This window comes from Melozone crissalis, unplaced genomic scaffold, assembly GCF_028551555.1.
Source record: "Melozone crissalis strain CALT ecotype California unplaced genomic scaffold, PUWL_Pcris_2 ptg000006l_1, whole genome shotgun sequence".
NCBI lineage: Eukaryota > Metazoa > Chordata > Aves > Passeriformes > Passerellidae > Melozone > Melozone crissalis.
Window position 1 is genome coordinate 33,925,389 of NW_026535784.1, and position 26,049 is coordinate 33,951,437.

The following is a 26,049-nucleotide window of genomic DNA, read 5'->3' on the forward strand; positions in this document are numbered from 1 at the left end:
CAAAAATCTTTAGACTGTCACTATGAGTTTAGGTACACAATCATCTTTTAAGCTAATTTCTTCTGGGTAAGCAAATAACAAAGAGTTAAATTGCACCAAAGAGACCAAAGCGCATTCAAGCTAATGAAAGCCATGGCTTTGGTCATTTTGTCTGGACTTTAATTCCTAGTGAAGTTTGTTTTAATTCTCATGATATATTTCATGGTTATAAAGCTAGAAGAGGCCATTAGAATTTTTAGTTTGAGCTTATTCATACAGTGAGTTCTTAGTGTCACCCTGTTGTTTATACAATTGGCTTGTGACTTACGTACAAGGAAAGCCCAAATAAAATGTATAATGCATATAGAGTTTTTCTATAGAAGTATTTCTACTAAGGATTATTTGTATTCATTTCAAATTTGCAATGTCACTTTATTTGAAAATCTCAGTGGAATTTTAGGTTTGTATTTTAGCTCTGAAAATAATTTTAAACAATCTTGGCAGTAGTAGAAAAAAAAGCTATTGGGTCCATAGCTTAGTTGTCTAATTTCTAAATAGTTTAAATGCTAAGGCTGTAAAATGAATTATGTATGGCTTGAATTTAAATGAAAAAAGAATGTTGATCTTCCTTTTGGGAATAGTTTTAATTTAAAAAGAGAATTATGGTTTTTATGTTACTCTCAGTTGGGAATGCATTTGTTAGAAAAATAACTATTCAGTGTTTTGAAAATATAGTTCTGTTTAAGCTAGAGGCTCAGTAAGAAATCACCATATAGGCAATTCCCATCTAAGAACTAAGATACTGATGCACCTAACTCAGCTGGATTAGTAAAGACAAGACTGTAAATTGAGTTCCTGTAAAATGTGTCTCAAAAAATCAACATGTGCAAGAAGGAAGTTGTGGGTAATTTGTTCTCCTCTTCACTGCTGTGGGGCATGAAATCCTGTGGAAGCACCACTGCAGAAATTGAAACCTGGCTTTTGTGGACAGGTATTCAGAGCTTCATTTATCTGTTGGAATTTTTGTGTCTCTTTATTTCTGTATGTCCAGCAAAGCAGCTTTGTTCTGATTTCCCATTATCATAGATAGATTTTTCTCATGGCTCTGGTCTACCCTGTAGAAGAACAGTGGAGCTGCCAGATTCGATCTGTAGATCTTTCATGTAGAGACATTGGAATTTCCTGCTCCCCTCCTATAGGCTTGGCAGCCTCAGAGCTGTGCAGTAGCCAGTCTTTCCTGGGATATCTTTGTCAGGTTGCCTCCTGACATGCCTCAGGACCTCCTGCTTTAGAAAGGTCACCCATCTTCCCAGTAGGAAGACAACCTTATCCTGAAGCTCTGCTACCCCAGAGGTGGTGCAGTCACCATTTTCTCTGTAAAAGAGTGAGTTATTCCTCAGATGTGTTCAGACACTTCTGCATCTGCACCATCTGAGGGTGCCATTCCTAAGTACTAAGCTTTATTTGTGTGACAACAGGATCTGTGCTGTTACTGCTACTTCTTTATTTTGAAATAGCATTTCTCAGGCTTCAGATTTTTATTTTTGCCTTTTTTTATTTTATTTTTTTCACTTGCATGGTAGCTTGACACTTAATACATTCATTAGAGCTTGGGTGCTTTCTTGTGTTTTCCTAGGCTGGGGATGGGAGGGAATTACTCTTCATTGAGGTGAACCTCCTTAACTTCAGGTGTTTGGTTAAGCCTTCTGCTCTCTGTAAAGCTTTCTCTGCCTTCAAAGAAATGGTTGCCAATAAATCTGACATTGTTTTTGATGGGTGAATATTTTCCTGATATGATCATGAGATTGTTTAGAAGAGGGGAAAATCAGCAGGACATCTGGACATGGGTCACAGAAGAAGCCCTTTAGATGATGATGTTAGAGCACTGATCACTTAATGCAAAACCACAACAGGAAAAGCTCTGTATCCCATAGTAAGGTAAAACAGTTCTGGGACCAGCCTCTGTCTTAGGGCCTGCTTACAGAGTAGTTTTTGTTTTCTCAAATAATGCAGCTGTCTGCCTAAAAGGGACAGTGAGGAATAAAAAAAAAATTGCCATGACTTTTCAACACCTGCCTCCTAAAAAGTGTTAGTGTGTGTACACACTGTGCCATATGCATGACTCCAGAGTACTCAAAACAGTTCTCTGATTCTTTAACTCCAAAGAAATATCCTAGAAACTTTTTGTATTTCACATGCTGGATATTTTCAGCTTGGGTTAGATTTCTCTACCTTTGAGGGATTTATTGGCATTACTTACAGACCAAGGACTATTCTGCTCTGGTATTTGTCTTAAAGGTTTTGCCATGCATAAAAGGGAAAAGCTGTTATTTCTATTGATACACCCTGAGACCACGTAGCAAATTCAAAGAGAAATAATAACTAAATGAAGAGAGGCTGCTAAATGGCAGAAAGGAACAAGGAGTATGTTCCTGGGCCTCCATCTGAAAGGTCATATACCTGGCACCTTTTGAATGTCAAGCCTGAAGATGAGAAAGCAGTGTAAATAAGCCAGTGCCTGTGCACTGCTGGTTGGCAAGTTGGCTGACTCGCTGTTGCTGTCCTTCCTGTCAGGATCTGTCACTGTGAGGGAGATGATGAGAGCCCCCTCATCACGCCGTGCCGCTGCACGGGCACCCTGCGCTTTGTGCACCAGGCCTGCCTGCACCAGTGGATCAAGAGCTCGGACACGCGCTGCTGCGAGCTCTGCAAGTACGACTTCATCATGGAGACCAAGCTCAAGCCCCTCCGCAAGGTAGGCTGCTCTGGAGTTTGATTATCCCCAGGGCTCAGAGCTCCAGGATGGCTGTGCAAATTGCCAGCACAGTTAAAGAAACATCTGTCCAGAATGGCTTTGTGTTTGCTGTTGGTAATCGGTCACAGTGATTTTAGTCTTACATATAAGCGGGTTAATTTTCAGCAGCAGAGGATTTGACTGAAGACTCACTTTCTTCACACATACAATATAAATGCACAAATAATAGTCTTTTGGTTTAGACTTTCTATCTTCAGCTTTTTGTTACAAGTTCATCTGCGTATTTTTAAGCCAGAAAGAAATCTTTTCATGTTTTTCTCCTGAGTGACACAGTCCAGTTCACCCGGCAATTTTTACATGAAGCCCATAACTTCTGGTTGAGAATGATGCTTGTACCCATGTGGACACAGCAGTTATAAAGTAACACAGTCAATTTAGCTGCATCTGTTGTAGCTGTGACACTCATGGGCAAATTAATCACTTCTGCTTTAAAATTAGTTAATGGAATTGAAAAGACAGGGTGACTTTGCATCCTGAATGTCAAATGTGTGTTATCTGCACTCATCTGTTTTCTACGATAAATCAATAAAATGCTACACAGATTGTCAGTATAGGGAAGGTGAAGAGTTTATTAAACATATGTGGGTTCTGTTTTCTTTGGAGTGGATAGCTTCTCTTTGAATTTTTATTTTAAAATGCTCTTTCTTATCCTTCTGGAGTCTTGCTGAATCTTTGAAGTTTGAGTCAATCTGGAGCTGGGCAAGTTTTGATTTAAAATAAATTTCTACATGAAAAACATGTACCAAAGCTATTGCTTTGGACCAACATATGCCTATATATAGTGTTCTAAAGGCAAAAGACATTTTGTTTTTGTTGGCCTTACACAGGTAGCAGTAGTTCAGAGAAAGGGAAATCAATGGAATTTCTTCACACTTCCCATTCAGAGGAATTTTCTATAAAGTCCATGGTGATAAACCACTTCTGAAGAGAGAATTCGGGCTAATTTGGAAAGCAAAGCTTGCTATAGGGAAAGACAAAGTTCTCAAATGCCAGGTAGATCTGGCCATGTACGCTAGAAATTGAAAAAAAAAAAAGATGGCTAAAAACTCAATTATATTGATTTCAGTTTTGGTAATTGCATATAGACTTTAGCTAATGTGACAGGATGAGATTATTCTATAAAAACCCCTGCCTGTTGCATCTCTTTGGGTTTTTTTTCTTAGCTTATATGTTTCTATTTTCAAACCAAATTGCTTTAACAAGTACTCTCATAACAGTTACTTTTCTCAAGAGAATATACAGATATTGGTATTTTTAACAAAAGCCTTTTGCTGGTTTTGTTAGATAATATAGCATCTTTTATAAAAGGAAAACAAAATTTATAGCAACCAAGGAGAAAAGGAGTGAAAAATGTGCATCATTTGATATCAGAAGTAGGCACTTTTAACTGTGTGTAGTCAGTGTCACATCTCCTCCCCCTTTTAGAGTGGTAGTGTAATTCCTACAAGTCTGCAATTTCTTAATTGAATGATTGCCACCTTATTCAGCTTATCATTGGTTCTCAGGTATGGTTTAGATTTCTGCATAAAAAAAGATTCACCTCTTCTTTCAGGCAGGATATTTTTGTTTCTGCTCGAAGCACTACTCAAAAGAAGTTTATCTGCCTGGCAGTCTGCTGGCAACATTCCTCCCTTCAAATGCAATGCTAACAAATATTTGTTTGTGTAGAATGAACCCAGCACTAACTATAAATCCTTTCTTGTAAGTCGCACCCATTTCAGAAACCAAAGCTCCGAAATATTTCAAAGTTAAAATTAGTTGTGTTTTGGCATTTACAGCATTCAACTGTGACACGCTTCATGTGTTACATTTAATTAAACATGTTCCTTACTAAGTGTGAGCACTATCATCACCATTGTTCACAAATTTATGAAACACTTAACAGTTTATGAGAAGCTGTTTTGCAAACCAAGTATTTTGACAGCTGTAGCGAAGCCAAGGTAAGGGAGGAAAAAGTGATCATGAGACCTGCCATATGAGTAGAGCTGACTTGCAAATTTCCACCCAAACATCCTTTATAAAAATCACTGAAACTGTTTTGTTTAGGAATTTTTTTGTCAGAACTTATATATTTTGCAGAAGTGGAAAGTGCCAATGAAACACTGTCAAATTTCTTGGCAGCTTTTATGAAGCCCAGAATCTCAGTTTTGCGGTGTTCCTTGAGAGCCCACGTTTTCAAAAGGCTGGCACAAAGGGTGGTGACCAAAATACTGTGGGACAGGCAGCTCCTAACACCAGCTCCCCACAATGCTGTCTCCTTGATGCAGGATCTGAAAAACAGTACTGGCTCTGGGATTTCCAGGCCTTGAAAGCTTTGGGTTTTGCTAAAGCTTGATTCTGTACTAGACCTCAGGAGCCTTCAGTCCCCTAAGTCTGGGCTGTCAGCAGTGAATCGAAATTTCTGAGCTTCTGGAATCCTCTTGGCATGATGGCAGGGATGTTATGTATCTGAAAACAACACAGTTCTTGTCAACTTTGTTGGATGCCAACTGGAACAGCAAAATTGACCCAAAAAAAGTTATTAATTTTGCTGATAAGCCTTGAGGAATTCTGAAAACAGATTACTTTGCCATGCATCCTAAACAGAAGACCATATATTTTGTTTCAAGAAAGGAGTGCCTATTCAATTCCATAAAAGACTCATTTATTAGGAAAAAGCAAAGGAAATTATTTTCCCTAAAGTGAGTTTCTGTCCAACTTCAGATGATGCAATTTCCGTGGCCATTAGACCTGGATTTGAAGTGACATTCTACAAGTGGAAGGGTCACATCTCTTTACCAGTTCTGATTTTTTGTTTTTTAATCTCTCTCATCACTTATTATACAACATTCTAAAATTTGGTTCCTGTCTGTGCATTGTTTCATTATGATGAATTTTGTCATTATGTCTTTGTAAAATTCCCACTGCTGGCCTCCTGAAGGGAAAAAAATTACAGACTATCAAACTTAATTACAGCTGTCTATAGTTTTGCATTTTGCAGAATCACAAAAGCATGATTTAAATATAAAACAAATAATTTATTCAAAAATGAATTACCATCTTTATTTATACCTCAGCCCTTCATGCACCTTCAATGTTTCATAACAGATTTTTTTGTCAAAGTCTAAGGTTTTATACCACAATCATTTTGGAAAATCATGCCATATCTGTTAGCACCCATAAGTGACAATGTAGAACATAGAAAGCTAACATAAATTAAGATAATCAGTACTAAATCAATAGGTTTGTGCCAATGTGTGACAGTTATTTAATTAGAGAATCCCTGAAAGCACCAGACATCAAATAAAACTGAGTTTAATCATTTTAGTGAGTCTTTGCATTGAGGTAATCCTTTTAAGCATTGATCAACAGACATTGCAAGTGTTTCATATATTTGGACAGGTCTAATTACTTCAGCTCAAGATAAATACAGAGATTAAATATTAAGCATTGCTTAGTGCTTCTGATTTATTTCTCATGGTCTCTGTTACATCTGTCTGTCATTATAAATAATACAGTTACATTTGTGGCTTTGCCTCTCAGCATCTGCAATCCATGATGCAGAATTTAAAAGGTGACTTTATCAGAGAAGGAATTAGAAAGTGGTAGGAAGTTTGTGTGAGTTCCTTATTGAGCTCTATCAGGAAATAGCTTAAACCTGAGAAAAACACTTCTTCTTTAAAAAAGATGCACTCCTAGATAGTAACACCTGCATTTCATATCTCTTAAATTTGGTGTTTGAAGACTAGTCGAAACAGGAATTGAATGAAAATATAGTTATAATGAAATGGATTAAAGTGTCAAATTAAAAGAAAGCTCAACAAAAAAAGTCTTTAAATGGAGATTCTCAGCAGTGCCTTGCTATACTTCAAAATACTTTTCATATTTAAATTTTGCTATCTATTTAAGACGTCTAGTATCTGATGAGATGTCTTACTTTGATGCATCATCCCAACAGATTATTGTGTGGTGTCAGAGATGTCTGTTTTCTCTCCCAGCTCTATTTTTTAAATGATTTACAAATAAAGTCTTATTTATGTGAGGCTTGAGCAATATTGCTCATTGTTACCATGTGGTTGCTCTTGGTCATTAAGGAAGTGCAAGTCACTTTTTACAGAAGCATTATGTAGCACTTGAGGTTAATTTTCTTTCTGATAGAAAGAGTATCTGAATTTATGCCATTTTTTAAAAATAGAGGACTGAGAATGTTCTTTTAGTACAGAGTGATATGTTTCTATTAAATTCAACAGAAGCAAAGAGAATGCTGATCATGAAATAAACTTAGTCTTATTTAATTTGAATGTGTATATTTATCTTCTAAGTGTTTATGCCTCTTGTATGCTGTATTTGGTTATATGCTGATATAAAAAAGCCTCATAGTATGCCTAAAACATTCACTGATGGCAAAATATGTTAAGGATGTTTTTTACTTTTGATTCAATAGTAGCTTGGGAATTCATATTGACATTTCTTTTTTAAGAGTATGGTGATCACTGCCAAAAGTCATAGAACCTGCAGTGAAATTTCTGTGATATCCTGCTCTGAAATCAAAAATGCTGGCCATTAGAAACTGCTTTTGCCAGAGTAAACTCTCCGATCCAGACGTGACCAGAAGAGTCTCACAAGAAAAAGCCCCAAACTTTTGGGCAGTCGTTACCACACTGCTTGCTGTTCAATTCTTACTGCTGTGAGGTGTGAACCAGCTGCCTTTGTCCGTGGTTTTCTAATAATGCTCGTGATAAGAAGTGGTATCGAATATTGCTCAGGACTTGCTGTGGGACTAGTTCCCTTTTCACCCAATTGGATGAGTATTCTGCAGTGCTCAACACAGAAGGAGCTCCTGCATTTTGCTTTGATTTCTGGTGCAGCTACATAGTGTCACCAAGGCAACCTGCTCCACTGTTATCTTTCTTCCAGTGAACTGTCTCAAAACATCAGCAGCCTCAAATAATTGCCTGCAATATGTGGGGTCAGACACTTCACCAGTATGCACAAAGGCACAAAGCTATTACTTTCTTGTTGGCTATCATGTCATTATAGCAAATAACTTTGGGCTCAAGGGACAATCTGTATATTAAAGCTTGTAAAGTAAAAATGATTCTATAGCACTTATATCCTATTGTGATGCCTTGGGGATGCAAGGGACTACTTTGTTCAGACAGTTGTATTCCTAATTTTTGAGGATAATACAGCATTACTGCTAATTTATCTGTATTAGACAGCATGCTGCAGTTCACAGAATAATGCTGTTGTGCATTTTCTGCCACAAGAACAAACCAGAGCTGAGCTTTCTTATGATGGTAGAATTTGTGCTAGCCTGCCATTTCCATATGTCTTTCTCTTCCATTCAGAACACAGCTTTATTCACAGAGCTATCCCAGTTCCCACAGACTTCTGACAAAAGATTCTTGTGCCTCTTGCCTTGAAACCATCATAACATACCCCTAGGCTTGCTGAAAGCCATCTTACTGTGATACTTCGCTGAGACACCCCCATGTGGAGGTAGAGCAAGATGTTTGTACAGTTTGTTCTTTGAACTTGCATTCTTTTAAGAAGCAAATGAAAAATATTGTAGAAAATTAAATGAAAACAGTGTCCTCTGCTAATTAAATGCCTGTAACCAAATTGGCTACTTTGCTGCTCAGCAGCATTTGCAAAAGCAAAGGGAATTTGGGAGATTGTTCAGCTCTGGGTATTAGTGGTGTTATCCACTATTGCACAGACCCATGAACATGAGCTCTGGGGGGTACAAATCTTCTGTGCTTTCTGAGGCTGAAATAAACAGTTTGATCTGAGTTGTTTTACAGATGCAACTTGCATCAAAAGATTAAATTCCCATTTTTGTTAGAGAGCCCTACTCAATCCTGCAGTTCATCAGCCTCTCTCGTATTTTTTAAGAACTTGGGGCCTCCTTTTCATTTTTTTATTTCAGGCCTTTCAGTGTTTTGTTTTACAGCTTGACCTCATCAATAGTTTTAACCAAGGAAGGACTGTGAGGCTGAAGCATTGAAAATAATTAGGAGAATCTCTGGCTCTAGAAATAAAGAAAGTGTAAATGGAATGCTAACACAAAATGTATATCTAGTAATATGAAATTAAAGAGCATAATCAATACAAGCATTCACCTAAACCAGTCATTGTGATTCATGGAGTTCTTTAAAAATGCCATTTTTGCTGTTTAATTTTGAAGTAAGGAACTTTACCAGCTCCCATGGGAGAGGGCTGCTATTTATGATCTGATTAATGCAGGTAATTATCTGTCACATAATTAACACGTACAATTTTACAGTTGTTACCTGCCTCAAATTTATTTTGCCTGGGACCTATTGATGTGAGAATGATCTGTTCACAGGTTGATGCTTGCATGGTGGAATGTGTGCTTAAAATGGGTTTTCTTTTGAAAAATTATGATATGATGTTCTTTTGAACACAGAAATTCCAGTAGTGGATCTAAATTATGACCAAATGGGAAAACTTTTACTTTACTCAGGTTTGGTAGTTTTTGTTAATTTAAGTTTATTCCTGTAGCATTTTACTAAAATTATTGGGGAAAAAATTAGAATTTCCTGTTTTGGTCAGAATGAATAGCTCCCCCCGCTCTTTACTAAAGCACTAGGCTGTAGTTTTATTTTAATTACTATATCTTTCCTCAGCACTAATTTCCTCTATTTTATTTTTATTTAATTGGACAGAAAGAATCTCTCTTGTGGGAAAATAAAGGACAAAGAAGGCAACTGTAGCTATTAATTGGAAAGTCAGTATTCTTCCTAAAGCCATGTTTATAGATATTTAAAAGCATGAGCTCCTTTTTTTAATCTTTGTTACGTGGAAATTCAGACATATGTGTAGATACCTGCAAAAAAAGGATATGTCCAGGTATGTTTAAACAACAATGTATTTAAAAATACCAGGGTTTTGGCAAACAAAGGCATTTAAACCAAACCACACCTTGGTAACAACTTGTACTGATTCTCAGCAGGCTGGACAATTTGAAATAGAGGAAATTAAGTACTGTGATGACCACTGGAGAGAAGGCGATTGAAGTAAAGATCAGCAAAACTGTAATATTCTACAACTTGTTTTAGGTCCCTAAAGCAACAGATCTTTAGAGAAATTTTCTGCAATTGGATATGACTGAAGAACTGAAGGAAGTGGAGAGGGTTACAAAACCATGTAATAGGATGTTGGTCTCACCATGTTGCTATATCAGTTTTTCTAATTTCTTTCCTTTTCCAATTTCTACCATGCTATTAGAGCCTTCTTTCCATGTCCATCCCACTATAAGCACTCAAATGTGCAAAGGGAAATCCAACTTGATATTCAAAGACAGAGACTGAGGCACAGACTGTTGGGAGATGGTTTGTTGTGGCTCCTATAGTGGAGAAAGGACTTGTGGCTGCTTTGACCCCAGCAGAATCCATCTCAAATCCACCACTGAGCCTATGTCATGCTTTTATATTGCCTCTAAAATACACATCACAAAATGCAGCAGCCCTATCAGCTTTGGTGAGAAAGGGAAATTTCAGCATAACTGGTGTTGCAGGAAAATTATGGTCTGTGCTCTTGTTGTGTGGCAGTTTCACTGATTTTTTTATGGTTTTCTTTGTATGTGTATGTGTCTAAGTTGTTTGAGGGCTGGACTGTGATTTAAAGGTATTTGCTACTTAGTGGCTGGGGCAAATGTTTTGCCTTCAATTAGTTATGCTGCTCTTTTGGAAATACAGAGTAGGCAGAGGCAGGAGTCAGCAACTGCAAAGAGAACAAAAGTGACAGACTAGATCCTTTGATAGAATGATCATGGAAATACTGTGGGGAGAGCAGACAACAGTAGCATCTGTTTCTGTTCTTGACTAACTGTGATAAAAGTTAATGGAGACATGGAGACTCTACCCCTTTTATCCCTGTTTCTTTATGGGTTACCAACATGTAGCTTCTCTTTTGTTTTTTGAGTATGTTAAAGCCCAGATACCTGAAGTAAACATTTTCTAGAGTTGTAGATGTGTGGCTCTTGTTTGTAGTACCAGACACTCCCCATAGTTTTACACTAGGGTGATAGTTCACTCCTGATCAGTGGTTTAATGTTTTACCTGCAGTTTCTCTGCCAGGATTATTTTTTAGATAAAGTAGCTGAAGTGTACTGTGCTTGGAGATAGTGATCTTTTTATTAAAGACCTTACAAAGCAAGAAAAGAAAAAGTAATTGTGAATGAGGAGTTCATGATAGCACTGAAGGCTCTGTTGAACAAAAGATGGGTTAATGTCTTTTCAGCATTTGAAGAAGATACTTGGAGAGTAAACACTTGGTCACATGCTTCTGCATTCTATATATTGATGTAAAGCAAATTCCAGCAGATGGGAGCTAGAAAGAGGCTCCCAATATGGAGAGATTATTCTGTAATTACTTCCCACGGGATTCCTTGCACATCTCACCAAAGCATCTGGTGTTGGCCTCTATCTGAAACAGAGCACTGGATGAGAGGGGCATGAGGTCCTGTATTGCCAAAGCATAGGTGTTGTGTTTTGTTTTGTGTTTTTGGGGGTTTTTTTGGTTTGGTTTGAGGTGTTTATTGGTTTTTTTTTTTTTTTGTTAGTCTGTGTTGGGATGTTTAGGATGCAGGTACTGAAGTTCTTTTAGCTGGTTAATGACAAGCATTCTCAATACCACTTTCATATTGCAAAAACAGCTACTTCATTTTAGAAACTATATTCTTGAATTACTTAATTTCTACACTTCTCTTTTACATTTTTTAAGGATTTGCTAATTGATGTCGTACACAGCAAAACATTGCATAAGCTTGTGAAGAGTGCATACTGATTATATCACTTAAGTCTGTTCTAATTGTCACAAAAAAGAAATAAGGTGCCATCTTGGTTATGATACAACTGAATTAATAGTTCTTTGCAGATGATAATCTTAAGGTGTTCATTAGGTATTTCATTAGGTATTTCTTTTATTACTCTAGGTATGCGTATCATACAAGACTGAAGTATGTTTGTTTTTAGAAATGTACCCATTTCTGGTTCAGTTTAAAATTTTTAATAGGTATTTTAAATACACTACAGACATTCTTTTGAATTCCAGACAGGTTTGTTTAGTATCTCTTAGGGACAGAAATAGATTTTGAGCAAACTTCAGACAGATATGCCAGACAATGATCTCTGCTGGAACATCTAATGAGATAACTAGATGGAGGTGAAGTTGTGCATAGACAGGGACATATGATCCACCAGGTGACATGGGATTTTAAAAATTCATTTCATTTCCCTGTTCAGCAATTAACATAGCAGGGGTCTAATTGTGGTCTTCTAGTTTTTATCCTTCAAGAGTTTCTTCTCTGGCATACATATTTTCAAAAAAGGCAATGACAAATATGTTTTCTGTATTTTCTGTGATCCTGCTCAGTTCTTCCTACTCTCTGGATGTGTTTGGGGAAAAGAACACAGTGTAGGTGTTTTCATGGCCCAAACCCTTCTCCTGTCAGCTGTCAGACCTGGCTCATTGTCTTGGACTGTCTGAGGGGCACTTCTCATGTTGGAGCAGGATGTGGGGACACATGCCTTGTCCTTTAAGACACCATCCGCACGGTACAGGCTGTAACCACATTTTGTTTAGGTGGCACAGAGAGGCCCAGAATGCTTTTATTCAAATAACAAGGTTTGAAGTCTCATCTCTTACGAACACTTCCAATTTCTCTGAGGCTATTTTGTTCTCCCAACATGAGTGGAGCCCTGTTGTTCTTTATTACTATTATTTCTTCCTCTTCCACCCACTGCACAGATTCCATTCCACAAACTACTATGGCAGCTGCTTTCCTCCAGCTGGTAGGTTGATAGCAGTGAACAGCTCACTGTGGAGCCTGAGCCAATTAGTACTGCAGCAAGTGACCAGAAGACCCTCCCTGACATAAATAACTCGGAGCTACATGTTCACACTGTTGACATATCTTCACTGCTCGGCTCATTTCAGCATACATCACACCAGTTCTTTTCCAAAAGTGCTGGCTAAATGCTTTGGGTTGAGTTTCAGATAAGAAAGACCTTTTTCTGTATGTTTTTTAGTCTGTGTGCAGAGTGCAGTTTCTACAACAGCTCTAGTAAGTAATTTTAGCCTCTATTTTGCAGGCATAATTACTTTAAGATAAAGGTTGGCTGAAAGTATTTCTTCAGACTGTAGAAAGAATTCAGAAAATATTGCATCATGACTTTAGCTCTAGTGAGAGCAGAAATCCTTCCAGCTGTGGTCGTTGTTTACATTATACATAGGCTTTTTTTTTCTGCTAAATAATGGATAGGGAGAAAAATGTCACAAAAAATGTTTAATATTAGCAATATTCCCCCCATACCAGCTTCCCCTGTCAGACATCCTTACATGCAATTTTTAAAACAGGGTTCTTGAAAATACCCAGGGGTTAAAAAGTCCAGGCATTCATCATATGTTGCAAAGCAGCCCATTAACTTCACCTTCAATATTTGGCATCCTCAGTGCTGAGCCTCTGCAGCATAGAGACCTTCAGCTGTAGAGGTGTGAGTCTGCAGAGCTGCAGCTGCCTCAGGACATCGGTGTGGACAAAAACCTGTAGCCAGTGTGACAGAATATTGCCCTGGATAGGAGGCAACACGTGGGCACGGAGTGGTGGGTGGGAGCAGGCAGGCAGCAAATCCACAATGCAGAGGTGGGGAAAGGAAACACAGGCAGCAGAGTTTGCTCAGTGCCATGGGGAGGTGTGGAGACAGCTTTTGTGTGAGCAGCCTGGAGCTTTCGGTTCTGCATTGGCCATCATGAAACCACTTTGCAGAAAGCGAAATGTATGGGAGGGAATTAACACTGCAGATTTGCTTCTCTTAAGCAGAGAGGCTCTGTTGCTATGTAGGACATGAAACAGCATCCCACACTCACAAGGAGCGTTTTCAGAAGATACTAAAGAAAATATCTGTAATTCCTTGTTGCATATTGATTAATCAAGCTTGTATTAGAAGTGGCATGCAGGGAGGCAGATTTTTTGTACTTTAAAATAAATATGAGAGATTTTCTCAAACTGCTTTACAGGAAAGGGAAGTGGTTGGCTGCACATGATTTAAAGTTCCCTGGGTGTTTTAGGGTTTGGTGGGTTTTTAAATTTTTTTTTTTATTTCCCCTGAAGACTCATGATTACATTTTGTAGTTACAAGAGTGGGATTTGAAATCAGTAACTACTTTCTTGAAGTTTCTGAGTGAAATTTTCTTTAGGAAACAAAAGCAAAATATGAGGTAGAAACCTAGAGCAGGGTACAGTTTTACAGCTGCCACTTTAAAGATTATTCCAAAATTCTCAGTAAAGTTTAGAAATTCCAACTGAGATGCACGTTGTGTCTTAGAAGCACCTGTAAGTAGTAGCTGGGGTGGGACGAATGTTTCTGATCACATTCACAATCCAACTGCTTTCCGTTCTTGGTGGGAACCCTGAGTCAGGCAGTCTCCTACCACCCTCCAGTGGCTTTCAGAGCACACTGCAAGCGACACGCTCGGAAAGCTTATTCAGAAAATAAAAAGGAGGCTGGAGATATTCCAAGCTTTCTGCTGGGGACGCATTTGGATTTTTGTTACACTTTGGATTTATTTGGTGACTTGTTTAAAAGAGCTTTTGGTTCCGGTTAGATGTTACAAAGTGTTGTAGCACACCTGTTCTGTGAAGCATTATGATATTCATGCAGTTGCTTGCATTTGCAGGACATTAAACCATCTGCATTTGTGATGATTTCCAGTCTGTGTGTGTATTGCTGCCAGGATTACAGAATCTGCGAGTGTGACAATTGGCTGTACAACAGTGAAGGGTTCTTTGAGTGGGGCTGGCAAAAGCAACAGTTTTTTCTATTAATTTAGTGACTCAATAATTTGTAAGTCATTATAAATGTCTCCTCTGGCTGCTACCATTTATTTCTGTCATGCTGAGGAGCATTAAGATCTAAATTTCCAATGAAAATTGCATCTGTGTACTTAATTTTGTGCTGTTTTCCTGTTCTTGGTTGCATCTGATATTCTATCCATGGCATGTCACAGTGTCATCAACCTGATTGCTGTATTTTCTTGGAGATCACTGATGAAGATAATAAAACATGACACAACTTATTTTTATCTTTCTATTATGAATGTGGAAAGTCATGAAAACTGCAGGAGCTTCAAAACACAGCAGGGATGAATTTATCAGAGGTTAAGGAGGCATTAATGCTCTGTGTGACATGAAAGGTAGCGCCTGCCAAAATTCCCCACACAACTTTAGGCTGTATCAAGTCCTGGACTATAAAGCAGAAGTAAAGGGGGCTGATGCTTTAATTGCTCATTACATTGTTGTCTCATCCTTTGTTACAGATTTTCAAGCAATTTTTATATCACATAACGGTACTTTTGTCCAAGCAAGTCTGTGCTAACACTAACAGTTAATTTTTTGATACAAGCCTATTGCAAAAATCCTAAAATAGGGAATTGCACTTTTCTGCTCCAGGACGACATAAATTGCTGGCTCATCTACTAACATCACTCATCTAGTAGAGCATGACTCATTTAGTCACAAAGTACTCTCTGTTCAGCCAACCTAAAATACGTGAGTAGGATGGGGAAGTTACATCAGCTGCCACTGGGATCACCAGAAGTACAGCACAAAATAGTTTAATTGCTTTTTTTCTTCTGAGTTCACCTCATCATCACCATAGTTGAGAGAATTATGACTCCAGCAAGGGCAGAGCAAAACAAAAGAGCAGCTTTGGAGCACACTAAGAGCTGTAAAATGTTCCCAGGTAGTTGTCTGTGACAGAGAATCTCTCCTTTGATCTTACTCCTTTCCTGTATCCCAAACTGGGAGTATGAGATATTCTGCAGTGTCCCAGTCCCATAATCACCCATGCCCTGGTGACCTCTCCCAGTGTCTTGGCAGCCACCTTCTGTCTGGTGTGGTAACGTGTGTGGATAGAATGGACAGACAGGGCAGGCAAGGCAGGCTGCCTTGTGGGAGAAGAAAAGGGGGCAGCTGGAGGAAGCACAGTCCAGTAGACCTTGGCTTGCCTTCTGGCTGGATTTGATGAGATGTTACCAAAAAGGCCTGCTTCAGCCAATTTCTGCTGGCTTCCTCTCCTGCGATACCTTTCTTGTAAATCTCAGCAGAATTCTGTGAGCTGGAACCTTTATTTACCTATCCTGCCTGTTGGTTGGTTGATTTTGTCTGGGTGTTTTCCACCTACAAAATGTTTACATTTAGACTAATGCGACCAGCATTTGTCTTTGACTGGGTATTCAGATGAACACAAAGCATTTTAAGTATATTAGAGAGTTAAATGGCTATAAAGAGACTGCACGTATACATGACAATGAAAATTTTGCAGTCTTCTCTCCAACAGACCAAATGGTGTAGCATCAAAGTTGAGATAACAGACAAAATCTGTTTAAGAACAAATCATTCTTCATTATGTTCTTTGTTATCTCTCACAAAGCGCCCACAGGTAAGTGAAGGGTTAAGCTAAAACCCTTTTGTCCATCTGGACAAAGACAAGGGTTCTTTCTTTGGAAAGAAGGTCTGTTACAAGACTTGAATTGAATTTTCACTGCAAAAAAAATTAAAATCTCCTGGTCAAAGGCTGTGTAACCTAGTGGCTCTAAGGAAATAAGACTGTGATAATACCACATACTCTCTGGTCTGGCCACTGAATATTAGCTACACGAACTATAATGAATATAAAGTTTGGGGGATTGTTACTTAAAAGAAAACCAAAACAAACCTTTTTTTGAATCTCCCATTTTTCCAAACTGCCATACAAAACCCAGCAAGCTTAGTTTTCACTCAAAAGTAGATATATCAGAAACTGAAATGAGGTCTCAGCTAACAAATAAGCTGATGGCTCTGACTCTTTGCATATTACCCGGGAAATATTTACATTTTTCTAAATAATTATTTATGCTTTGTGTTCATGAAGTGTGGGAGAAGTGATTCTTGAGAGACCCCAGCAGGACTGCTGCATCCAGTTCTAGTATGGATTCCCAGAGAGTGCCCACTGAGGTCATGTTGGAGAGAGTCCAGAAGAGGCCACAAAAAATGATCAGAGAGCTGGAGCACCTCTCCTATGAGGAATAGCTAACAGTTGAGGTTGTTCAGCCTGGAGAAAAGGCTTTGAGACCTTGTTGTAGCCTTCCAGGACCTAAATGGAGCCTGTAAGAAAGATGGAGCAAACTTTTTAGCAGGGCTTGTTACAGTAGTACAAGGGAAAAGGATTTTAAGCAAAACAACAAAAAAAAAGCAGTATCTGGACTACATTTAGATGAAACTTCTTATGATGAGAATGGTGAAACAGTGGAACAGGTTGCCTAGGGAAGTGGTAGGTGCCCCATCCTGGGAAACCTTATGGTCAGGTTGGATGGGGCTCTGAGCAGGCTGGTCTAATTGCAGATGTGCCTGCTCATTGCAGGGGGGTTGAACAGGACAGGATGAGCCTTAAGTTCCCTTCCAACACAAAGTATTCTGTGATTCATAGAATGGTGACGAGGGCTAGAAAACGTTCTAGAGATTGTGTTTCGAGGCAACAGCTCTGAAACATGCAAGATTTAACTGCCATTAAAGACTGAAGTTTGTTTGCTATGTCCTGCTCTACAAGCAGGAAGAAGTATTTTTGAGAGTTATTCCCCTTGGTGACACAGCACTGACCCTCATCAGGTTTTACTGCAGTTGTGCTCTTTCATAATGTAATGTGACTGCAGAGAGTGTTCACAGTAGAATGGCTATGGCTATGTCAGGTTAAAGGCTTAACATTTAGCTTGGATGGCATCTCCAGCCCTAGCCTTAAGGAACTTAGAAAAATTTGTAATTGCCTGGAAACAAAATTTTAAAAAATCCCATATAGTGAAAACAGCTAATAAAACCAAAACAATCCAAAAACCTAAACGAGAAAAACCAAGACAAACTCACAGCTTGGCAGTAAATGTGCAGCATGGCAGTGCTCTGCAGAGGCTGTGGTTGCCATCCTAGCTGTAGCAGGTGGCAGCAGTGCTGTGGCAGCGAGCTGAGTGCAGCTCAGTCCGGTGTTCACAGAGCCACAGGGAGGTGGCACTCACATCTCATGCTTTGTACTGCTTTCCTCCCCAGCTGCCTGTACTGGCTCCAAGATTATCCATCAGAATTGAGGCATTTTGCTTTTAAGTGCTCTGTTCTTTCATCTCTTTTCAAAGGCAAATGTTTTAGGAGAGAAGGTTTTGTTTTGAAGAAGTGCTGTGAAAAAAACCCATGTCACAAGTGAGATTAAATAAAATCGCCTCAAGAGCGGCATTGTTCAGTTGCAGAGAATAGCCTATTTCATCTTAAAATAGCCTTAACTTAAGCCAGGATTTAGCACCATAATTCAGAAACATGTGCCTGGAAGATCCTCCTTGCATTACTGAGGTTATTTGGCTGCTATCGTATATGGTCATTTCCATGTAATCATCTTTTCAAGTTTATTGAATTTAATCCTCAATGAAGTTGCATTTCCTGTGTCTTTATTTTATGGAAAGACTGTTACATAGCTGCATTCCTATAATTTTAATACATAGTACAAACAGATGTTTGGGCTTTTTCTTCTCTCACCACCAGAAATGCAAATTTAAAGTAAATATTAATCTTTTAATCTGTCTGTTAACATGTTATGGCTGTACTGTAATGAAATGACTTAAGATATCATTCACAAGCAGACAGAAACAGAACAGTATTCTTCATTCCTCTGAATCTATGAAAATGAGATAATTGTGAATTTAACAGGGACAATGCACACACTCCTGTAATGCATATTACCAAAACTAAAGGATTTGTTAATTTTATTACTGCTTGTGGTTTTGGTAGAAAGAGCCACAATGGCCTAATCAGTTTGATGTAAAATTTTACAAGTCAGATTTTTTTAATTACTTTTTTTTTTTTATTTTTAGTGGGAGAAATTGCAGATGACAACAAGTGAGAGGAGAAAAATTGTGTGCTCAGTCACATTCCATATAATTGCAATTACCTGTGTTGTTTGGTCATTGTATGTTTTAATTGACAGAACTGCTGAAGAAATTAAACAAGGCAATGATAATGGTAAGTATCTTTTATCTTTTTCAGTGCTGCTGATAATGCAGTGCCTGCCTTTGAAAAGCAGCAATGTAACCAGTCACATTCTGTTCTTAAATAACAGCTGACATGCCTACACCAGAGGCTTTAATGCAGAAGTTCTGAATGCATCAGTATGAAAATCTTACCTTATGTCTCAGCAGAGAGAACTCTACTCTGTGTAATCATGACAACAGCTTAACCGGCCTGCCGGTTCTTCTGGGTTAATCTCCCATTATCTAGGTAATTCTAAAGCTCAGGCAAAAAGATGAGTCAAGTTCAAACAGCTCAGTGCAAGTTCAGGTCCTTAAATTGTAATTTATATATATTAATCCCCTGAACCTTGATAGGAAGTATGATAGAGCCTCTTCATTAACAACCTTCCCTAATATGAACTTCCAAGAGACTGATTTCCAGTTGTGTTAGTCCTTCATGTGGGATTTGAGCAGCATGGAAAACCATTCTTGTGTCCTTTCAAATAGAATTTCACTGTTAATGTCCATGTTCCAGCTCTATTTATTGGTTATGCACTGGAACAGAGAAGTCATGGAGTCTCATCTGCAGAGATACTGAAAATTCAACTGGACATGTGTAACAAAATGCGTGCTTAATGTCAGTAGGAGCAATACTTAGCATATGTGGAAAATATATCCTAAATTTAACTACTGTTTTCCATTTCAAATCTAAGTTTGCTCTTAAATTCAGTCTTAAATGTGATCATAATGATAAAAAGCTTTTGAGTTTTGATCTGAATTGAATTTAGGCACCCTAGAGGAACAAAGGTCTTTAGGTTTGTGTTATATTCCAAAGCTAACATGGAAAACAAAACAGGTGCCTTGCTAGTTAGATAAATATTTGATGATACTCCTGATGCTTGTCTTTCTTGCCTTAGAGAGGAAAATAAGCAACAAGCCTCAGTAAGTCACAGATGAATACACACTACAAAGTCTTGTTTTGCATTCTATTGAAATGGGTAACCTTGCTTTTTATCTCAAAAAACCTGGCCCAGAGGACAGGACTAGGGATGGCTTTGAATTTCTGTTTATGAGTACAACTACATCACCCTACTCATTACAAGGGGGAAGCTATTTCTGTAGACTAGCTGAATTTACATAACAAAACAGTTAACAGGGATTTTTGTTGTTACACACAATGCATAAGAATCATGTTAATTATTCCTGGTAGGCTCAAAAAGTATTTATGATTTGTATAGCATTCAGTATTTGCCAAATGTAATGGTTGATTCTTTACACTAAAAAATGGACAAAGATATGCCCTGAAGCTACTTAAAACATGCAGAAGTGTGAAAAGGATGCTTTTGGTCCAAAATTTGCTTGTTGCAGGGTAGAGTACTTTTACAAAAGTGAACATGTATTTGTGGGGAATAAGGACATATATGTAGTTTGCTTTCTTCCCCATTTTCACTCTTTAAATGGGAATTGTCAAGACAAAGATAAATAAGCACTGGAGAAAAAACACTTTATAAACATATCTTGAGAAGGAGAAAAATTGAAACCCTGAATAATACTACTATTGTTTGTTAATGTTCGAGTTAAAAAATCCCATTTTAAATGGATATCTCAAATTGGGGTTGCGGGTTTTTTTTCTCTTTAGGGAAGTATATGATGCAAACACTTTAATTGCTAAACCTGACACTGGTTAATAGAAAAGCAGATTTAAAATATATTTTAAATATTCTAGAATTTATATAGCACCAGTGGTAGGGAATCAAGTTTCACATAAATTTACTCTGAATAATTCACATAAATTTACTCTGAAAATTTACTCTGTTTGAATAAACAAGTCTAGGTTCAGCTGTCCTTTCTACTAGTAAAGCTCAAGTCTGAAAACATGGCAATCTGGGAAAAAATTATATACAAAATTATATACTATCTGTCCCATAGAAGTTAATGAAAAAAGATGCTCCTTGTATTACCGCAGAAGCAGCCTATCTATAATATTAAAAAGTGGAAGAAATCCTGAAAGAAAGACTTTGAGAGTGGCATTGATTTTTTGATTGATTTATTTGACCAAATGGTGGTCCAATCATTTAAAAGTAGGAAGTAGTTTCCTATTCCATGGGCAGTTTCTTGGCCAGCCTATGGAATAGGAAACCCCAACAATTTTCCATAGCCACAAGTGCCCCAATAGTGTGCACATACCCAGGCATTCTTAGCCAGTGGCTTCTTTTCAGTATACATTACTGAAACAGTGCTTGATTTTCAATGTATAACATAAACTTTCTATTTCAAAGGTGTCCTCGAATGGCCGTTCTGGACAAAGCTCGTTGTGGTGGCCATTGGATTCACAGGAGGCCTGGTCTTCATGTACGTGCAGTGTAAGGTTTACGTCCAGCTGTGGCACAGGTTGAAAGCCTACAACAGAGTGATCTTTGTTCAGAACTGCCCAGACACCATCAAAAAACTGGAGGAGAAAAGCTCTCCGTGCACTCAGCGCTCGGAGCTGAAGGACGCGGTGGTGGTGCCAGTAGCACAGACAGGTACAAACTCTCAGCCGGCAGCGGAAGAGGCGACGTCGGAGGTCATGCCAGTTTGACACGGACAGCGCTGCTTCTCCCTCGCAGAGTAAGCCGTAGTGTCTGCTACACTACAAATGCTACAAGAAAGTAGAAATGACTGTGCATTTTTTCAGTTTAAGAAGACCCCAACCAAACGAGAAAAAAAAATACCCCACACAAAAACCAAAACAGTACAAGGAAAATGGATCCAGCAAAGCAATTTGTTACTGTAAGGAATGTGACCGTTCGTGATGTAATTTCGCAACTAGTCAGCAAGTGTAGTGAAAGTGCAATAGAGAACAGGTTTAACAGACAATGCCAAACCTATGTAACAATGTACTTTTGGTTTTTTTCCTAACTGGGCTGGCTGGGAAAGTAGAAAACAGAAGTGACACAATGATTTTGTTTACAGAAGACACAAAACCTTTCATCTGTTTACTACTAGAAGTTGTATTTGCTATTTACCTTTTCAGAGATACACTTCAAAGGGTACCAATCCAAGTAATATGCATTAACAGAGTCAAAGTACAGGGAGGTGTACTGCAGCACTTCCTCTCTAAGCCTCGTATGGTAACACCTTCTTGTGACTGTAGAGGAGCCTGAATGTTTGGGCAGCTGTGTCAGCTATGGATATTTGAACCAGTTATTTTTAACTATGGCTGGGTTTTTGAAAAGTAAGCAGTTCCAACCAGTATAAACTCACATTTCCATAAGCTGCAGATAGTTTTTTTTTAAATGTCAGGGAAGTAAGGAAGGAGGCAATATATAGATATGCATTTAGAAGAGCAGCTCCGCTGTTTATTTTACTTTATAGGAGTGAATTAGGCATAAATTGGATACACAAGGTACTGAGGCAGAATTGTAAATGAAAAAAAAACAGTTTACTGCAGAATTACACAGAAGTAAATTGTCTGTTATCAAAGGTCTGAAAAAGGATGACATACTGAAGATGGAAGCTACTTTTGGTTTTATTTTTTAAGATTCATGATACAGAAAGGTAGATGTAATAGAACATACCTACCTACATATCTTAAGAAAACATTAGTTTTTATCTCCTTGTTCTAAAAAGCTAGTTTTTATCTTCCTGACTGAAAAAAACAGATCAATGGTTTCCTTCTGTACAGGTAAACTTAAGGTGTTAGAGATTCGACAGTTCAGTTGTTAATTTCGTGTTTTGAGCACTGGCATATAAAAATGAAGTGTGAATAGCATTAAAAGGTGCAATAGATAAATGAATGTAGATATAATCCTGTGTCCAACAGGGTGAATTATGTATAAGGAACCAATTTTGTGATTCACTTTGCAAAACTGTGGTGTTTACTATAAGGACACAAGAGCAAGTATTGACTCAGAGTAGTTATGTACTGGTGTGCACAAGTCTGGGGCCTGAACATAATGTGTATTTTAAAAAGAAGTTGGAAGTTCTTTTTTTAATCTTGTATTTAGTAAAGGAGAAAAAGCAAAAAGGAATATAAAGAACCAGAGTAATGAGGACAGGAGAGTAGAGATTCACTTAAAGGAGGGGTATCTGCCACAATTACAAGAGAACTGGAGTTCTACAGAAGCCTTGAAGTTTCTACTGGTAAATTTTATCTTTATACACTCAAATATTTACTGTGAAATAACAGATTCATCCCATCCTTGCAAATACCCAGGCTTTAGGGGCTAAGATGTATTGGAATTTATATACTAGGTATTCCTTTGTGAGTGTTTACTGGCTTAAGGCTCAGGGAATACTAGCAGTGTTAGCAAGAAATGTGTCTTTAATCAGATCATTATATTCTTTTGTACTGGAATCGCTCTTGTAATTTGGCTGTGACTAAGTGATGGTTATCTGGCTAGACAGGACACAAAATCTTGGTGCTTTAATGGGTCCTTAATATATGTCAATATTTGCTGTCAGTTATTCCAGGTGAGTTGGATTAATGTTGAAGTTTTTTCATGTAATGGCACACACTTTTTATATAAAATAATTTCCCAACTATACAACTGCAACTTCCAATTGTAGCAGCTTCTTATTTGAAACTACATACAAGAGAACCAAATCATTTCTCCATTTGAAATTGTGGAGGAGATTTCAGAAGGTCTTCAGAGCATGATGACATGACTAAGGAATGTCTAGTAACTGCACATGCTTAAGATAGTCTGCAATGGCATGGTTTTCAAAAGCTACTCGTTAAAAGGTAACTCTCATGATATCTGATGTCAGACACATAAAATTACCAACTGCATCTGAATGTTTGGAAGGATGTTTACAATAAACCTCGGCAAAATTTACTGACAAGGAACATTATTATGAAAGATAACTAAGAGCTTTCTGAAATAATAGTTTCTTATTAAGTGAAAGTAACCCTGCTTCTTTAGCCAGCTTGTTCTTTGACTGCAGTAGCATCATGACCCATTGAAAGTACCTTATCCCCTATTTTGTCAGCTTACTGGAGAGTAATTTGCATTGGGGTTTTTTCCTTGAAGAAGTATAAAATTCACCTAGAAGAAGAAAATACCTGAAGATTCTGAAAGCAGAACTGTAGCATCCAACAAGATTTTACATTTTTTAAAAACACACTGAAGAGTCAGCAACAGAAAAGACAATGTGAAAACTTTTATACTAATGCCTTCAACTTCAACACTGTTCTGGCACTCAACCATATATGCAACTGAGTTTACAGTTAATTAAAGAAAACAGAAAGACTTCAGTTGAAATTCCTCCTCTCCCTTGGAAATACTGAATGGGGACAGCAGGAAAAGGAGTAAAATGGGACACTGAGACAAGTCAGTAAAATGGACAGTGAGACAAGTCACCAGCAAGAGAGATTTCAGCTGGCTTGAAGCAGCCTTTAACCTTTTAAAGCATTACAGTGTTAACCTGTGCATCCCTTTCTCTTCTTAAATGCACTGCATCTTCTAGAGCTTTCAGGAATTTCATGGAGGATTGGAATTAGTTTCTGAAGCAGGGTGCAACCTCTTCAAGAGGGCAAGGAGCTATTCACACCATCATGCCTTGGATTCTTGTCTTCAGTAATAAGGAAAGTACATGGATAGAGAAACTAGACAGATCCTTATCAACCAATATTTTTTCATTCCTAAAGTACAATTTTCTGTATTAATTTATTGACCACAGTATTCTGTCCAGGAAAAAAAACCCACCAAAACCACACAACTAAACAGAACAGTATACTGAAGGTTTTAAGATGAAGCCTAAAGACTTTTTAATGAAGATACCATCTCAAATAACGAACCATATCAAACTCCTGTGTAACCACAGTGCAGCTCTGGCAAATATGCTGACAATAGAATTTGGCCTGGCTAAACCCACAAGGGCAGAACCTGGCTCTGAGCTGCCAGTAGCAAGAACAGCTTGTTCAACCTAAGGTTTAATAAAGGTAGGTAGAAGTAATTTGGTGTCAGGTCAGATCTGGAAGTTTGATCAAGATACTCCTGTATTCACTCCTGTGAACATGCACATTTCTTTTCCTGTGTTTAAGTTACAAGCATTATAATGTTTATTTCAAACTGGCATAAACATACCACTTTTGACTATCAGTAGCATTACAAAGATTCTTGACTAGTCCAACTGTGCCATTCACACACTGCTCTATCTAAAGGTAGTGTTTATTTTTGTTGTGTAGAAAAAATAATTTCCCATCTCCAGAACAAACACTTTATAATTTCCAATAATGCAATGAAACTTACTCTGATGAAAGTATTTTACTGTGTATAATATTCAAAACTACAAGTTTGTGTTATTTGTTTAAATCCCTCTCTTTTGCAAAAGAAAAAGTGTATGTTTTTGTGGGTGAATGTGTACTGGAAGACAGAAGGTAAGGGAAACAAAAGTAATGTATCTGCTTAATGTTGTGAAAAAATGTATTTGTATTAAACAAATTACTCAAAGTACTGCAGTATTCTGCATTTGTCACCTTGTTACCTAGAGCATCACATGCTGAACACGGATTGGCAAGACCACACTCTTGCAAGAAAGGTGAACAATATAACTCAGTTGCTTACTTAATACTGATAAACCTGCTAAGATGCAAGGGGCTACTTCTGGGTACCCTGCCTTGGCAGAATGCTCAGGAAAATACTTCATAGTACAAAAACACTTGAAAATACTTATAGTTGCTTAACTTGCAGGCTTCAACCCTATAAAGAAGCCTAGAAAGCAACTGGTTTTGCATCCATAGAATGGATGACTAGTACTGGGTTTCAACTCCAGGGAGGTAAGAGGATGAAAGCTACCTAAGGAAAGCAATGCCTTGGTACAAACTGCTACAATGATTTTGTAATGTCCAACACATAAAAACTTTAAATATGGACTGGACAGTTAAAATACTTTAAAGCTAATCCCAGCTCAGATTGTCAGCATGGATCCCGTTCCTTTTTTGTACTATTTTATACTTTGATTTGGTGAGGTTTTCTCCTTTTTGGAAATCCTAAAGACATTTCTTAATGAAAAGGATTATTGCATGTTTGCATTATAAAAAAAAAGCCTGTGCATTTTGTGAAGTGTAAAACAAAAAATTGATTAAAACAGAATGTTCCAGCCAAGGTCCAAATTTAGTTTTCTACAGCTCCACCTACTCTATATCTTTCTCGTAGATGGTCAGCTGGGGAGTGAGCTAAGTTTCAAAATACCACAATTCTAGCTGGAATCATATGGCTGATGATTGGTAAGCATATATG

The 26,049-nt window shown here is 37.9% G+C and overlaps 1 protein-coding gene across 2 annotated transcripts in view; it reads left to right on the forward strand.

The window, feature by feature from the left end:
* The window catches only part of MARCHF1 (membrane associated ring-CH-type finger 1), a 224,797-nt gene extending 203,144 nt beyond the window's left edge, over window positions 1-21,653 (forward strand). For both annotated transcript variants that reach the window (XM_054295491.1, XM_054295489.1), the window contains exons 6-8: window positions 2,554-2,734; window positions 18,689-18,836; window positions 21,103-21,653. In XM_054295491.1, the coding sequence (XP_054151466.1) occupies window positions 2,554-2,734; window positions 18,689-18,836; window positions 21,103-21,404 (631 nt within the window). In that variant the 3' untranslated portion in view covers window positions 21,405-21,653. The remainder of the gene's footprint in view (window positions 1-2,553; window positions 2,735-18,688; window positions 18,837-21,102) is intronic.
* Window positions 21,654-26,049: the final 4,396 nt, after the last annotated feature.